Below are 15,179 nucleotides of genomic sequence, written 5' to 3'. Positions count from 1 at the left end.
AAGGACCAGGAGCTGTAGCTTCAGAAAATTCTCCTAAAGAAAGCATTTTTTGTGTCCCAATAGTTGTGCAGCTGGATTCCTTGCAGATGTGGCAGTTGTAGTCTTGGCCTGATTAGACCTTCCAACTCTGGAGCAAATAAGCACTCCAAGCCTTTCTCTTCAAGAGAAAGGCACAAAACCACATTTTTGCTCCACTTCTTGGCTTTGGAGTGTGCACACTGAAGCACCTCTGCTCCCCATACTAATTCAAACTTCTGAAATGCTGTTACCCCATTTGGTGTGGAACTTGGGCACCATGTCAGCTTTGTTGTAGGAAACATCAGGCCATCTGTTTCTCCCTTTCAGTGCCCATGATTGATTCTGGCCAGAGATGACAGTACATTAACCTCCCCGAGTTCACCTCAGTTGGAATGCTGCTGCTGGTGGTTTAGACTGTTGAGAAAAAGTTTAACTGCCACATGGAAGCAAGGCCAAGGTCCCGGTGACTATCCTCTGCTTAGAATCTACAGCATATTTCCAAAGCTATTGAACACTCCCTTTTTTTTCCACATAGCACCAGTATTATGTCCCTCTCACATCTACCCATCATAGTGTTCTTCATTCAGCTGTTCCAGGGATGTTTGCACTTCTGGTCTTACTCTGATCTGACTTTCCTTGTAGGTGAGGCTTGGAAATAGGGAAGTTTCTGCCTGTCCCATCTAGAGCTGTTCCTCGGGTGTGTAAGAGAACCACATTCTTCTCTTGGAGGATGATGAGTGCGGCTCCTGAAAGCACTTTGGAAAAATGCCATATTCCTTGTGTAGCCTCCTGGGAGAGATGCTGCCTAATGCTCAAGGATGTTCTGCATTCTGCTGCCACCTAGCAGTTAGGCAGTTACAGGCTGAGCTATGTTCTTTATCAGTTTCCATCCTTTTGTCATCTCCTTTCCCCTGTTCCTTCTGGCGTTGTGGTCAAATGGACTGATACAGGATTGTTGGTGGAACAGCAGTTACTGTCGGGATTGGGTAGAGAGAAGCATTCATCCTTATGAAGAGCTCTGTTCCTTAACAGAAGTCTTTGACATTGGAATCTTCTTTGCCTGTCACTGGGTTCCTTCTCTCTCTCCCTGAAGTGGTAGCACAGAATCCTGGACGCTGGCACTTCAGACTTTCTGTCTTTTGCTTTGCAGCAGCAAAGGTAGATTGCTGTTCTCAGTAGTGCATTCTTGCTTCCCTCCTGTGAGAGAGGTAATGATTAATAGCAAGAATGGCTCTGTGTAGTTCAGATTACACGATAAAATTGACTGGTTTCTCAAACCATGTGCTTGTTCCTCTCACTCAATTCTCGATCTTTGTTTTAGCTCCAAGAACATGTCAGGAATACCAGCCTGGGTTTTTCCTTTGGCTGAGGCCCTGCCTAGCTGTGATTTGTGCCTATTGCTGTTTCTCTTCTCTCATCCCCCTCGCCTTGCAACACTACCCTCAGCTAGTCATTTGCCCTTAAAGATCTCACCTGTCTCTTGAGATGTGAATTTCAGAAATCTCATTTTCCAACCCTAGTGACATCATTATAAGGTTGTGTTGAAAGGTTGTCTTGGCTGTAGTTAACATCTATATGGTGGGAGAGTTTCAGGCTGTTGTCAGGGGATCACCTCCATCGAGTGTGCCCAGAGAGAATCCATTTGAAATTGTCAGATGGATGCTCAGTTCCACCTTGAGGGAGGCATCAGCCTTTCTGTGTTTGGTTAGTTGGATTAGTTTCCCCCTTTCAAGCCTCAGACTTTCAGGATTTAGGCAACGCTTCATAGCCTTAATAAATTGTGAGAATGGGACCAGGTGTTTCACTGCACTATCTGCACTAGCTTTTTGTGAGATCGAGAGGGCTATGGAATACAGGGCCACCTGTATAGCTGTCTGTTAAAGCTAAATCTGCCACTATGGACCTTGAGAAACATTTTCCTCTTTATATCTGAGCAGCTCCCCGTTCCATTTGTACCAGGTATAAGACACCTGAGAAGCATCCCAGGCTAATGCTGCAGGTGACAGATTGGTCGTACTGTCTGTGGTACCCACCACCATACACAAACGTGAACAGGATTTATTACTCTTTAGAATCACTGCTTGTGGCAACTCCAATTAGCAGAATTACTATTTTCCAAAACTTCATTCTTCATTGTGTGTCACATGCATTTGCTTCTTTCCCTGTTTATATCCTTTGGAGGTTCTTGCTGTGGGAATTCAGCAGTTCCTAGGGGACTGAAGTGGCAGTGAGGACATGCCATTTCCCGTTCTCAGCACTCAGCCAGGAGGCGGTGAGGTAGATTGGATCTTGTGCCTGCAGTACTCATTATGACCCATCCTAGAAGGGGAGGGTAACCCCAGTTCTGGTTAATAAATCCCTTGGAGTAGATTAGAGTGAACAAATCATCACTATTTGTAAATATATATATATGTCTGGCTTATTTTAGAACAGTTTTGTTTCAAAGGAAAACAAGTGTAGTTGTTTTGGTTGTTATCATCTGTAGTAATACAGCAATATTAAAGCATAAAAACAACACTTAAGGAAATGTATAAGAAAAGGAAGAGAAAGAAGGATAAAGGTGCAAAGATATAGTTACCAGTCACTGGATCCAGCGATGAAACTTGGCAGTTTTCATGTCTGTTGATTGAAGTGATGGTCTTGATCCATTTGGGCTGGGGGAAGCCCCCCACAACTCAGAGATTTCATGAGTTATTATACGCTTCTAGCTCAGGTGGGAACACCTTGGACCTTCCCTGGGGCGGGGAAGTGGATGATGTCCCCCACAGGACATGTCACAAGTCTTCAGTGCTCCCCAGAGGGGTCTTCACAGCAGAGTCATCATGTGAGGGAGGACCTTGGCATGCTAAGAAGGATTATCCCACCTCACAGGGATTGCCTCTTCTCTTATCTGGCAATCCAGTTTGTAGCTTCAGGTGTGCACACCTTTCTGCACCTGGGATAGTTGGACAATGACACCCACTTATCTGAAGGTCCTTTCCAAATAAGCATATTCAGGGAGGGGTGGGCTTTGCTGGGTGAGCGGTCTCTTAGTGATCTTAACAATGTTTGAGCTGGTAACCATTTCAATCTCTGACAGTACTGCAGAGGCAAACCCCAGAGGGCATGTGTGTGCACTTGCTGTGAGAATGAGTGTGCAAAGTGCATTCCTCTGAGCCTTCACCCAACTCCCGATACTGATGCATGTACCATACGTAGTATCCAGGGAAAAACTAATCTCTTACTAGCCAAGGTTCATTGCTCTCAAAAGGCCTGATGAAAGTCAGAATTTGTGCATGTTGTCACCTAAGATGAGGCACTTGCTGGGATAGGATGCAGTTCTTTCTCTGTGTTGGTGTTACTGGTGCAGATAAAGCTTGGGAACACCTCTCAAAGCAGAGAGATCTTGGTTATACCAAGACTATTGCTGCTTGTGTTAAGAACTATCAGTATTCTTTGGCTTCCTCACAAATGTCTTGATTAGAAAAACAGTGTTTGAATATATGCTAACAGGACCTTAAATACAGGTTTATGCAGCTTGCAAACAGAATTTATTTTCTAATATATGTAATTGATCTTGATGGAAGTCATTCACAGTGAAGTGGGATGTTTATTTGCTTTCTGTGTGTAGGCTTATATTGTTTTTTAACGTGATTTTGTTACTTAGAAGCATTTGTAAGCAAAACACCGAATGGTATACCTTTTCAACTCTTTCTTAGCATCATTCAGCTACAAACTCTACAGAGAAATCTGCAGTGGTAAATTACAGAGTTCATTTTAAGTTTATGTTTATTTTTTTTGAGACAAAATGCCAGCAGCTGGCCATGAATATCTTAAGCCAAATCTAACATTAACGTAATCAGTTATAAATTGGACACCTTGTAGAGTTTGCAAGAGCAAACATTCAGTGGATCAAAGCATGAGAGAAATGGCTGCTTTTATTTATTCTGATTAATGCTTAAAGTGGATTTGGATGTGTTTAGGGCTGAAAGTGTATAAATGTAGCTTCTTAAGTGGTGTCTGGTTGACCATAATTTTGAGAAGCAAAGCCAAAAAGGGAGTGCACTGAGGTTTTGCATAACTAGGATAGTATTTCAGAGGATTCTACTTTGTTTGCTTGTGTTCCTTGTGTTCAGGCATTCCTTTGGATTATGTCACTTCTTTAAGAATTTAGCATATGATTGAAGCTGATATTAAGAAAATGTTAGCTGCAATTTTCCTCCACCTTTGAGGACAAGTGATCTAATTTGAATTCAAAGAGGGAATTTACAAGTGAATAATTTTCGTGGTTTTGTTTTTTTTTTAAATATAGAATAGAACACTTTTGATTAGCTGCCATCTACAGTGTCTTCAGCTTTGTTAGTTGTAACAACAGCTTTCAATATTTCCCAAAGCACTTAATGAGCCTGATCATGTAGCAGGGTACTCTTTAGAGTCCTTATGACCCTCTGCCTGCCTTAAATATTTAGCTGTGCACCTGAAAATCTGTTTTGGAGAATAGGGCCTAGCATGGCGTACTACGGTTAAAAGAAAAGACCAACTTAAATTGAACGAAGCATAGACCATGAGATAAAGAAGCTGTTTGTTTCAGAGACAGGATATTCATCTCTGTTATGTGACTCTTCATTCAAGAGTCATTCCTTGTGTAAGGTTTGAGAGCTTAGTGGAGTGGAGATTAGTTGGAGCTTAGATTAATGAACTAGTGATAGTAATGCATAAGAAATATATAAAGTAAAGGTCAGGCAATTAGGCTCGTTAAGGGTGATTTGTATATATCTTGTCCACAGACAGAGTTTTGTTTGCTGAATTTTGGAAGGAGGGTGAGGAATCTTGGATCAGTTTATAGGAACTAACGAAAGCAAGTTTAAGAGTTAACTGCATGTTTTTTCTGTAAAAACAGCAAGTAAATAAAAGACCCAAAGCAAGTTACTGAAAATATGTTTTTAATTTGAAGAATCTCAAACAGTAGAACTCCATTCTTAATGTTTTTTAAACGTCTTGCACCAAACAGAATATATTTAGGGAAGCTTCTCCCTTCCTGCCAACCCTAACTGTAGCCTTGAGCACAGCCTGAGCTTGGAATATTTACCTACCTCTAGCTGTGCAAGATTAGAAACTTCTGCTTGCCAAGCCCATTTTCAAAGCATCTCCACCACAGAGCTGCATCCTGACCTCTATTGCAGCTGAGTCCCTGCTAACTCTGCATTTATCCAGACTTGAAGCAATCAAGGCAAAAATGCTTCCTAGGGCTTTCAGTGCCCTAGGAATTTTGTAGGAATTGATTTGCAGTGTGTTGTGGTGGAACTTATTTGTTCCTCCCGGTCACCTGGGGGAAGAGGATGTGCAGAAATGCCTCCAGCTGCAGCATTTACAGGAAATTTTGTCTGTTTCTTTTATCTCTCTGTTCCAGACAAAACCGTGGATCCAGGACTGCTGGATGAGAGCAGCATCCATGCAGAAAATATAAGCAATTATAGGTGGCATTTCAACAGCAGTTTCTGATCCTAGCTTTCAATACAGAGTTCTTCGTAAAAGGGGCTGCCACTCCTTTTTGATTTTTTAAGGTTGTGTGAGATGTAGCCAGGGACAGATTGTGCACATTTGCATGTCTCTCCCAAACCAGAGTGTGTAATTGCATCCTTGGCATTTGCAAGTTGCAGTGCACTGCACTTTCAGTGGGCTGATGACAAGGTTATATGACTTCCTAAAGGGTTTGGGTGTCATCACAGCTAATTCTCTCCATTATTATGACATTTTAAAGCTTGAACTTCTTGTTGAGAACATGAGTAAGGATTTTGCCAAGGGTAGGCCAAGACATGACTCTTGAAGGGACTGAAGAAATGCAGTGTTGATTGTTGACATCAGTAAAACCATCTTTCCTTTGCAAGGTAGAAAGATGACAATGTGAAAATTAATTACTGTTGTGGTATAGGTGTTGCTTTATGATATGCTGCTATTGCGGTTTTCTGTTAATTTCATTAAAATTCAGTCTTTTATTAAAATGAGCTGCTCTAATTTCCCGATTCTTCTCTTCTCAAACACCAAATGGCAAAGTTTTGTTTAGTTGAATCAGTTCATCAGGAAAAATGCAAGTAGTGATAAAATTACTAATATATTAAAAGTCATTGCGGGCCTTCTGCTGCTAATCCGCATCTGATTAAAAAGGCTGAAAACTATATCTAAGTCAGGTGTGGGCAACACTACAGAGTTGTCTTTTCCATGGAGCTGTGAAGACTCAGCTTGTATGCTGTTACATGTGGGCAGAGTAAATAGGATGTGTGTTATTGCTGGCTCGTGGACTTGGGTGGAGAAGTCCAGACTGACTTCCAAGAGGCTGTGGGTTCTTGCTGTGAGTGCACCACCTCCTCTCTGCTCCTGGTGCTTCAGGATGCTCTATGAAGACTTCCATGACTGATAAGATATCCTTTGGTTGTACTTGGGAGCTCCATAGGAATTTATTCCTCCCTTCCATTCCCCCTCTAGCTGTTTTTTGCAGCCAGTGTCTCACATTGGCTCATCTCAGCCCCATTTTTCCATAATAATTGTGGAAGTGTGCGGGAGTCCTGGATGTCCACGTTAGTACAGTGTAGGTGAATCTTGTGTTTCATAGCACAGCTGCAGGCTATCAAATGCTTAAATCACATCATGCTTTTCTGCATTACTGTGCCCTGTTTCAGCAGTAGCCTGTCCATTTGTGCCTTCCAGCTTCTGTCTTCTGCAGTCCTTTCCAGACTGAATAATTTCTCCTTTGTGTATTGTTCAAGTGTCAGTGTTTTGGGGGTTTTGTGTTTCATTTTTTGGGGGGGATAGACCAGTGGCTTTTACTGTGACACAACTTCTTTTTGAGTTCTTACCGAGGAGGAGGTTGCTTACATACAAGTCCTGGATAACCAGTCAAAGAACAAAATTTTTTCAGGAAATTGTATATGTCAACAGTACAGTAGGAGTAGATTCAAGTTAATTTTACCCTTTCTGGGTTTCCTCCCCTTGACTGCCTCCACCAAAAACTGCATTTACTGAAATACTATTTTGGGCATTCCTAAATGTCAGGATTTGGTGCTGGTAACAAATGATAACTGTGTGAGAGGTTGTCCCGTACAACATCTTCATGAGATGAGATATGTGAATCCCAGGTAATTTCCTCTTGAGTTTAATGAGGATAGAAGCTTCAAATTTGACCTTCAGTTATTAGGAGAGGAAGCTCCTCTTACAGATTTGTGCTAGCATGCGTCCTGCAGCCTTCTAATGCAGTTTGCCATCACTGATTTTAGTAAGAGTGGAGTGATGCCTCTTTCCCTTTTCTCGTGCAAATGTAGAATCATTGTTTCAGAAGGCTATCAAGAATTTAGCCAACTCATACAAAGCAGAATATGTCTAGCATGAAGAGACTGAATTTTGGGCCTGGCTGGGAATTGCAGTGGACGCATCCAAATTTCAGCCTTTGATAGCTGACCAGTATGGCTGTAGGTCATAAGGTTAAATGACAACCATGTATTATCCTTTCTTCCTCCTCATTGTTGTCTCTGCTTTGTGACTAATTCCAAGGTTTCCCTGTGAGTCCAGTCTTTCATTTTTGAATGTCTTTGAGCGATTAGGAATCAATTAAACCTTCCTTAGTCTATACCAAGCTGAACCACCACTGTTGTGATATAATACATTCTGTGCACAGAAAGGTTGTCCCCTGGGATATCTTGGAGCTAGAATCTTCCAAATCTTAGTATTCAAAATGCTGTTTGAATGGAAGGGGTGATGTCTTGGGTTTATCATTGATATCTGTATGTTTTTCTGTTCACTTGTCGTTGGTGTTTGGGTTTCAGCTTTTGTCTTAGTAACATTTCTTAAAATTTTTAATGGGCAATGTTCTCTTCTAAATCCTTTCCCATATAAATAATTGTCACATTGGGTAAAAATGAACAGATGGTTTCTGCTCATACGTAGAATTCTATAAAAAACTGTTAAATAGGTTGTGGTGTGAAAGTAGAGTTAGTCTGAGCTGTATTAGTTGTGTGGTTAACACAAGTATTAACCAGAAAAGTCCATGCCAAATATTGAGGTACAAATACAGCTCAAAATTGATTTTTTGCTTCCAGAAACAAAAGAACAAAAGTATTTTGCATAGGAGATGTAGACCTCATTTCAATTCTTGGTGTCTAAAAATAAAAAAGTGTTTCTGTGGTAGCTGAGGAGAGACAGGTATGTGTGTTGGCCATTCCTCCTAGCTAAGTCTAAGCTCCATGGAATAAACTGCTCTCCAGTGGTGAGCCATTTGACCTTTTTAAATGGCAGCAGTTGAGATGGGTCCTGTCCACTATCAATAGGAAACAGAGGTTCTCCCATGAATGTTGTGTCCTTCAAACCTGTGGCTGTCTTATCGGGGTTCCCTTATCTTTGTTACTGCTTTATTACAGTTTCCAAATTACCCCTTCCATCTGCAGAACTCCGTCTCCGGAGGTTCCTTGTTTGTCTCCAAGCAGTTTCTGTCTGGGTTTACGGAATGAAGAGGAAAGGAAAATGATTGGGGTAGAGTTTTGGTTTTGGTAGGGTTTTGTATTGTTTGGGGATTTTTTTAATCAAAAATGAGCTTTCTAAATAAGACAAAGGACTTTGTGTCTCCTAGGATAGGTGAAGGAGAGAAAGAGAAACCAAAGTTCATTCAATATGTTAGATTAGAAACTGATGCCTCAGAGACTTGGTACAAAATAAAAGTTGCTTGGCCAGTAGATTTTACTGAGCAAGGTGAAATTTCTCTTCAGAGTAGAGGTCAAATCTTTCAGGATTGTGGAGGATGTGCTAGAGAGGTAGGAACTGAAAACATTATTAGGAAAAAATGTGGGTTTTTTTGGAGTGTACCAGTGATCTGCCTTCCAGATGCTATTTACTGTCATGCTTTCTAACTTGCACTTTTTTTTGCATCTTATACATACATTCTTTTGGTAGACAACAAATCTTCAGGATTTTTTATTTAGTCTGTTGTGTGTGAGAGAAAGAAAGACAGAGAGAGAGAAATTCTAATCAGTAGTCAAGATGACAGTTATGAGGAAACATGAAAAGGGGCCAAAAAATAACAGCAACTCCCAAACTGTAAGTGCTTTGGGAACAGAACTTTGGCAAAATTCATTCCCTATATTGCTCATAGTGCTTTTAAGAGAATAATTTGGAAGGATAAGGACTTCTAAGATTGGGTATATTCACTCATACTTCATTACGGAATCTGTTGGGGAAATCTTTTGTTAATTTTAGAAGATGAAGTGTCATGAAAGACTTCTTAGTAAAGTTGGCATACTAGAATAAACTGGTGATTCGTATTAGTGGAAAGTGGAGCGGTAATCATTTTAAGTGTACTGAAGGAGTTTGGTAAAGCTGCTAATGTACAAAAATATGCTAATTATAACCAGTCAGAAAACGAGGCTGCAGTAAATGGTATTTGTATCTTCAAAAACTGTGGGAGGGTGATCTTCTTGAGCTCTGGGCCTCAGTGCCATATGATATCTAATCAGAAGAGGTTAGTATGATTCAAAAATAATTGGGCTGTTGGATGTATAACATTCGTTTATACAAGGAAAATACAAACAGCAAAATACAAACCTGGGGGTTGGATCCACAGCCTTATTTCAGGGGGAACAAATTTCTACTGATATTGGAAAAATCAGAATGAGGTAGTAATAAGTTTGTGAGGATATGTAGATGTCACATTTAATAATTATTTACAGGAAGCAAGGTGGGCAGTATTTACTTTTACCACAGTACAAGAACAGACATTTAATTAATGTTCAATACCCTGAACATTAATTAAAGACTGCTTCCTTAGTCCTTACATCATGTCTTGCTAACCTGTGAAGCTCAGTGCTGTATGATAGCTAATCTGAAGAGCTTAATAATATTAAAAAATAATTAGACTTTGGATGGAGACCATCCTCTGTTATCTTAAAAGGTAAGGAAAAAGATAAACCCTCCAGCTTCAAAGATGAGTTGATACGACCAACACTGAAAAAACTTGACTGTTGGCCATCGCTCATTAAAAAGCTTGTGGATCAGTCATTGCTGCTGCTGGGTTAGGAGAGAAAACAGAAGGGCAAACAGTCTGCTAGGAGATACTGCTTGCTGAAGAAAACACTTTTACAAATGGTTGTCTGGGCCACTTTGGTTTTGCTTTCAAAGCATCAAATCTCCAGGACCAGGTGTGAAATAACATCATACATACTGCTTTTCTTGGATGTTTGTCTGTACATTAACTCAAATACTGCAATGGAGATGTCATCAGAAAAGCAACTAAGTTAGTATTACAGTTACGGGTAGATTTCTGTCATGGCATTACTCACTGGGATTTTTCTTTTTTTTTTTTTTTTATTAATTGGAAGTGTATGTTTACTGTGTGTGACTTACATTGGCATTACATGCCTCCTACAGCAGGGAGAGTGAGTGACGTTTCTTTCTTGTTTGCATACTGTGGTGAGTTAACCCTCACTGGATGCCAAGTACCCACCAAAGCTTCTGTATCACTCCCCTCCTCAGCTGGACAGGCAGGAGAATAGATAAGAAAAGACTGGTGGGTTGAGATAAGGACAGGAGAGATCACTGGCCGATCACCATCAAGGGCAAACCAGACTCATCTTGAGGAAGTTAATTGAATTTTTTTACAAATCAAGTCAGAGTAGGATAATGAGAAATAAAACCAAATGGTAAAAACACCTTCCCTCCATCCCTCCCTTTTCTCCAAACTTAGCTTAACTCAAAAATTTTCCACCTCTCCCCTCTCAATGGTGAAGGGATTGGGGAATATGGTCAGTTCATCACATGTTGTCTCTGCTGCTCCTTCCTGCTCAGGGGGAGGACTCCATGCTCTTCCCCTGCTCCAGCATGTGGTCCCTCCCATGGGAGATAATCCTCCATTAACTTATCCAGCGGACTTCCCATGGACTGCATTTCTTCGCAAACTGCTCCAGCATGGGTCCTTCCCATGGAGTGGAGTCCTTCAGGAACACGCTGCTCCAGTGTGGGTTCCTCTCTCCATGGGGCCACAGGTCCTGCCACTAGCCTGCTCCAGTGTGGGCTTCCCATGAGGTGACATCCTCCTTTGGGTGTCCACCTGCCCTGGTGTGGAGTCCTCAATGGGCTGCAGGTGGATCTCTGCTGCACCGTGGACCTCCACGGGCTGCGGGGGCACAGCTGCCTCACCACGGTCCGCATCACAGGCTGCAGGGGAATCTCTGCTTCAGAGCCTGGAGCACCTCTTCCCCCTCCTTCACTGACCTAGGTGTCTACAGGGCTGTAGCTCTCACATACTCCTCTCCTCTGTGGCTGCAGTTGCTTCAGCACAGAAACTGTTTCCTCATTTTAAAGACCTTATCCCAGAGGCGCTACCCCTGTCACTGACAGGCTCTGCCTTGGCCAGCAGCAGATCTGTCTTGGAGCTGGCTGGCATTGGTTCTGTCAGACAGGGGGAAAGCTTCTGGCAGCTTCTCAAAAGAAGCCACCCCTGTGGCCCCCCAAACCTTGCCCCTCAAACCCAATACAAATCAATTCTGTGGACAGTTATACTTGAACCAGGGAGACAACACTGTGACTGGAAAATTACCAGCTGATACGAAAGTGTCTTATATTGGTTTGCAGAATATAACAGATCTTTTTCTATCAGTTTTGTAAGAACAACTTATATGGTCAGATTTATTGTGGGAATTTGGTTTGGATCTTAGGAGATTTAAATTAGCAAGCATCTTAAAGTTATCTGCATTTTTTGCAGGGTATTATAGAGAAATCGAAAGTGAAAGGAATTCCCATCATTATTGATGCAGTAAGTATTTTCTTGATTTCAGTCAGTGGTGTGAAATTTAAGAATCTGTTTAGTAAATATTCTTCTTACTGTGCTTTGCAGGATGGACTGTGGCTCATTTCCCAGCAGCCTTCTCTCATTCAAGGCTACCAGCGAGCTATTCTTACTCCAAACTATATGGAGTTCAGTAGGCTGTATGAAGCCATGGTGAGCTGCTCTCCTTTTTTGATATTTAAGTATGTGCAAGTTTAATATTAGTTTTAGTCCTTAAAAATAAATAACTTATTACTGGCTTAAATATTATGTGCCATTTCTTATATGTGAGGGAAGCACTCCCTGGGTTTTTATTCCCTGGGATAATTGCCACAACAATGCATGTTCTTAAACAGATCTCTTTTTTAAAGAAGACCCACTCTCATGCAATTTTTGGCATTGCAGTGGGTATAGGAAAAACTACCTGGAAAGACTGATGATACTGCCTTTTTTCTTTCCCCATGTGTATGCTGAAGTAGAGTGTGTAAGAATGTGTTGTTCTAGTAGCAAAATATGTACTGTGTATGGAATTCTTGTGTTGTAGCTTAGAGACCCCGTAGACAGTAGTGATCATCATGGATGTGTATTAAGACTCAGCCAAGCCATGGGGAACCTGACAGTTGTTCAGAAGGGAGAAAGAGATCTTATTTCAGATGGAGAGAAAGGTAAGTGAAGCCTTTTGCTTTGAATAATGTGATTGTTTCATTTTGTTTGCTTTCAGTTGCAGTCTAGTGGTTGGACTATGTAGCAATTGGTTGCATTCCTCTGAAGATTGAAATGGAGCGATGGCTGTCTTTGCAGATCACCTTTAGAGATTTGTGTAAATTGATATTTTAAGACTGCAACTCAACTCATTTACTGAAAAAAGTTGCTGATTTTATTTGCCATTTAAATGGTTGTAACTTACATTTTACATTACGCAGGTATTGAGAAATTTGTCACTTATTAATGTGGTTAAAGTAGACTTAATAAAATTAGCTGCCTGTCTGATGCTTTTTATGCTGATCATTTACTGTTATCAGTATAAAATTAATTCACAAGTGCCTTCATCGCATTTTGACTGCATGGTCTTATTTCAAATACATAACAAACAGCAGCTCTGCTTCTAATTACTTGAAATGCTAATCTGTGATAAATGTTTATGCTGCTTCAGAACTGTTTTGTATATACAGTCAATTTTTCATTATTGGGAGCCATGGGAGTATTTTGTAACCGAAAAGCAGATGTAATATGACAACTGGTTTGTGCAGAGCCACCTTCCACACATACCCCATTAGTGCAGATACTGTAGCAGATGTGAAACAACTGGTGCCTGGAAGCAATATAGTTACACCCATGTGGTAAAGGACTTTGGTCATATAGTACCCAAGTTGCCCCACAGGAAGTCTGCTGTCATATTTGCACCCATGGCAACCTTGATTTGTAGCCTTGGACAGTCCGGCCAGGCTTAAGGGAAGATGAACACTGCCAGCAGATAAATGTCTTGACTCCAGTTTATGCCAGACAGAGAGCTTCAGAGTGCTGTAGTTGTCTCCTTTTTCTGCTTTTATGTCAACAATGCTCCTTTTTATGCAGGAATGTTGCTTTCTTATGAATGTTGGGAAAACTGATGAGTGCTTTAGATTGGACACATTTTCTAGTATATATGTCTGTTCCCCTTTTGAGCTGTTATTCTTGAAAAGTGTGTACAGCCCCCTCCCCCTCCAGTTTCTGGAGAGAAAGTTCACTGTTTCCAATGCCTCTTGTCATGCAGGATTCAAAGAAACAGGAAACAACTGAAACTCTTTCCAATTTCAATTTTGAATATTCACATGTGGCACAAGTTGGTGTATGCCTTATGTGGTTTAGGGGTTTTTCATTGGTTTATTTTTTTACCCCACCTTGTTTTTTGTCTCTGTTGTGTTCTGATATTTTTTCTATTCGTGAAGTGGCTTTTGATTAGAAATAAACCCAGTTCTGTGCCTTTATAGCCGTTGATTGATGTCCAGCTATAGGCTGCTTCCTTGTTCTTACCTTGTTTCCATCACTGATGCTTTATCTCCTGGATTATAGACATTATGGGCAGCATTACTGTGCTGAGCTGAGCTGTAAGAGAGCAATTGTCAGGTTTGATGCAGGTTAGAATGTCTGCTACAAAAACTGTTTGCATGAGTTTGCATGACTTGCAAGAAGGAATTACAGACTTCAGGTTCCTTTTGACAAGAATCTTCTTTGGGTCTGGTCTGTTGGTCATTTTTTTAAAGCTTCTCAAATGCAAAATTACATTAAGGAAGGAGATTCTGCTGTGTGCTCTGTGCCACAACATGGAATATGTTGTCATGTCACTGACCTTTAACTTTCTCCCAGGTTTTTTGCTCTTATCTTTTTTCATCTGTCTCTTCTTATGATCTGATGTCATTTTTTTTCAGCTTAGACAACATGCATCTTGATTCCTGTGTGAGGGAAGTCCAGATCACTGGATCAGGCCAATGTCCTTTGAGCACAAACATTATGAAAAGATTTGTGTACTTCTCTTTATTTATCATGTCATCCTCCCTTTGTAGTGCTTAAGGCCTGCCTATTTTCAGGCATTTCCTGCTTGAGCTCCTGTGCTTAGCATACTGACACTTCAGTTTTCATATATCACTTTTAAACTTTCTCTTTTAGGAATACACTGCATGCATGCTTTCTGGGTAAAAAAAAAAAAAAGGGGGGGGGGGGAAGTAAGTCTTTGCTTCCAGGAAAACCAGAATTTGAGAAATCACAAACTATGTAGCTTTAGTGTTTTGTGCTTGGCTGTTGTGGAAGGAGGGCTTTTTGAGGGTGCCAGATTTTGCAGTAGGGAAGATTGGCTTGGTTGGAGTGATTGTAGTTTTTGGTTTATTTTCACAGTACTTTTATTCATGAGTCTGTAGGAAATTCAGTAGGCAACTTAGTTCTGTTAGCTGAAGACAGAAGGGGTTAGCAGGTGATTTGGTATAAGCTGGAAGTACAGGTGTTGGTGAAGGATTACTGTGAGCAAATAGCTTTGTAATCTAAGCAGAGAGGCTCAGTAAATTCTGTTTGGGAGCTGAGTCTCAATAAATTCAAAGTAAGGCAGATTTTATTAATAGACACAGAAATTAGCTATTGCAGTAACATACCAGGGACTTCGGCAGATTACCGTACTGTGAAGTGTCTGGACACCTTTGAGGTTTGTTTTTGCAGATCAGATTAGCTGATGCAGGTGGTTCCTTACGGCCTCAGAGTCAGTACCACATCACATACATGGCCTCTCTTAAAGCAGTAGTAGTCCTCCACTGTAAAGGAGGTTTACCTATAATCTGTCTTCATTTCAGTTATGAGCTGCCAACTGCCCTGTAAACACAATCAACAAAGATTTTAAATTAAGTTTTATATA

At 40.9% G+C, this 15,179-nt stretch overlaps 1 protein-coding gene across 6 annotated transcripts in view; it reads left to right on the top strand.

Moving 5' to 3' along the window:
* The window catches only part of NAXD (NAD(P)HX dehydratase), a 49,721-nt gene that overhangs the window by 25,509 nt on the left and 9,033 nt on the right, over window positions 1-15,179 (top strand). For all 6 annotated transcript variants that reach the window (XR_003571742.1, XM_027888677.1, XM_027888674.1 and 3 more), the window contains 3 exons: window positions 11,738-11,788; window positions 11,870-11,974; window positions 12,345-12,465. Coding sequence is in view for 5 of the 6 variants with exons in the window: in XM_027888677.1 (XP_027744478.1) it covers window positions 11,738-11,788; window positions 11,870-11,974; window positions 12,345-12,465 (277 nt within the window). In the remaining variant the exon portion in view is untranslated. The remainder of the gene's footprint in view (window positions 1-11,737; window positions 11,789-11,869; window positions 11,975-12,344; window positions 12,466-15,179) is intronic.

The sequence above is a fragment of the Empidonax traillii genome, unplaced genomic scaffold (genome assembly GCF_003031625.1).
Source record: "Empidonax traillii isolate 1590-97213 ecotype Southwest subspecies unplaced genomic scaffold, ASM303162v1 scaffold244:size1524873, whole genome shotgun sequence".
Lineage (NCBI taxonomy): Eukaryota > Metazoa > Chordata > Aves > Passeriformes > Tyrannidae > Empidonax > Empidonax traillii.
Note: the sequence above shows the minus strand (reverse complement) of the source record. Positions and strands in the feature narration are given on the sequence as shown.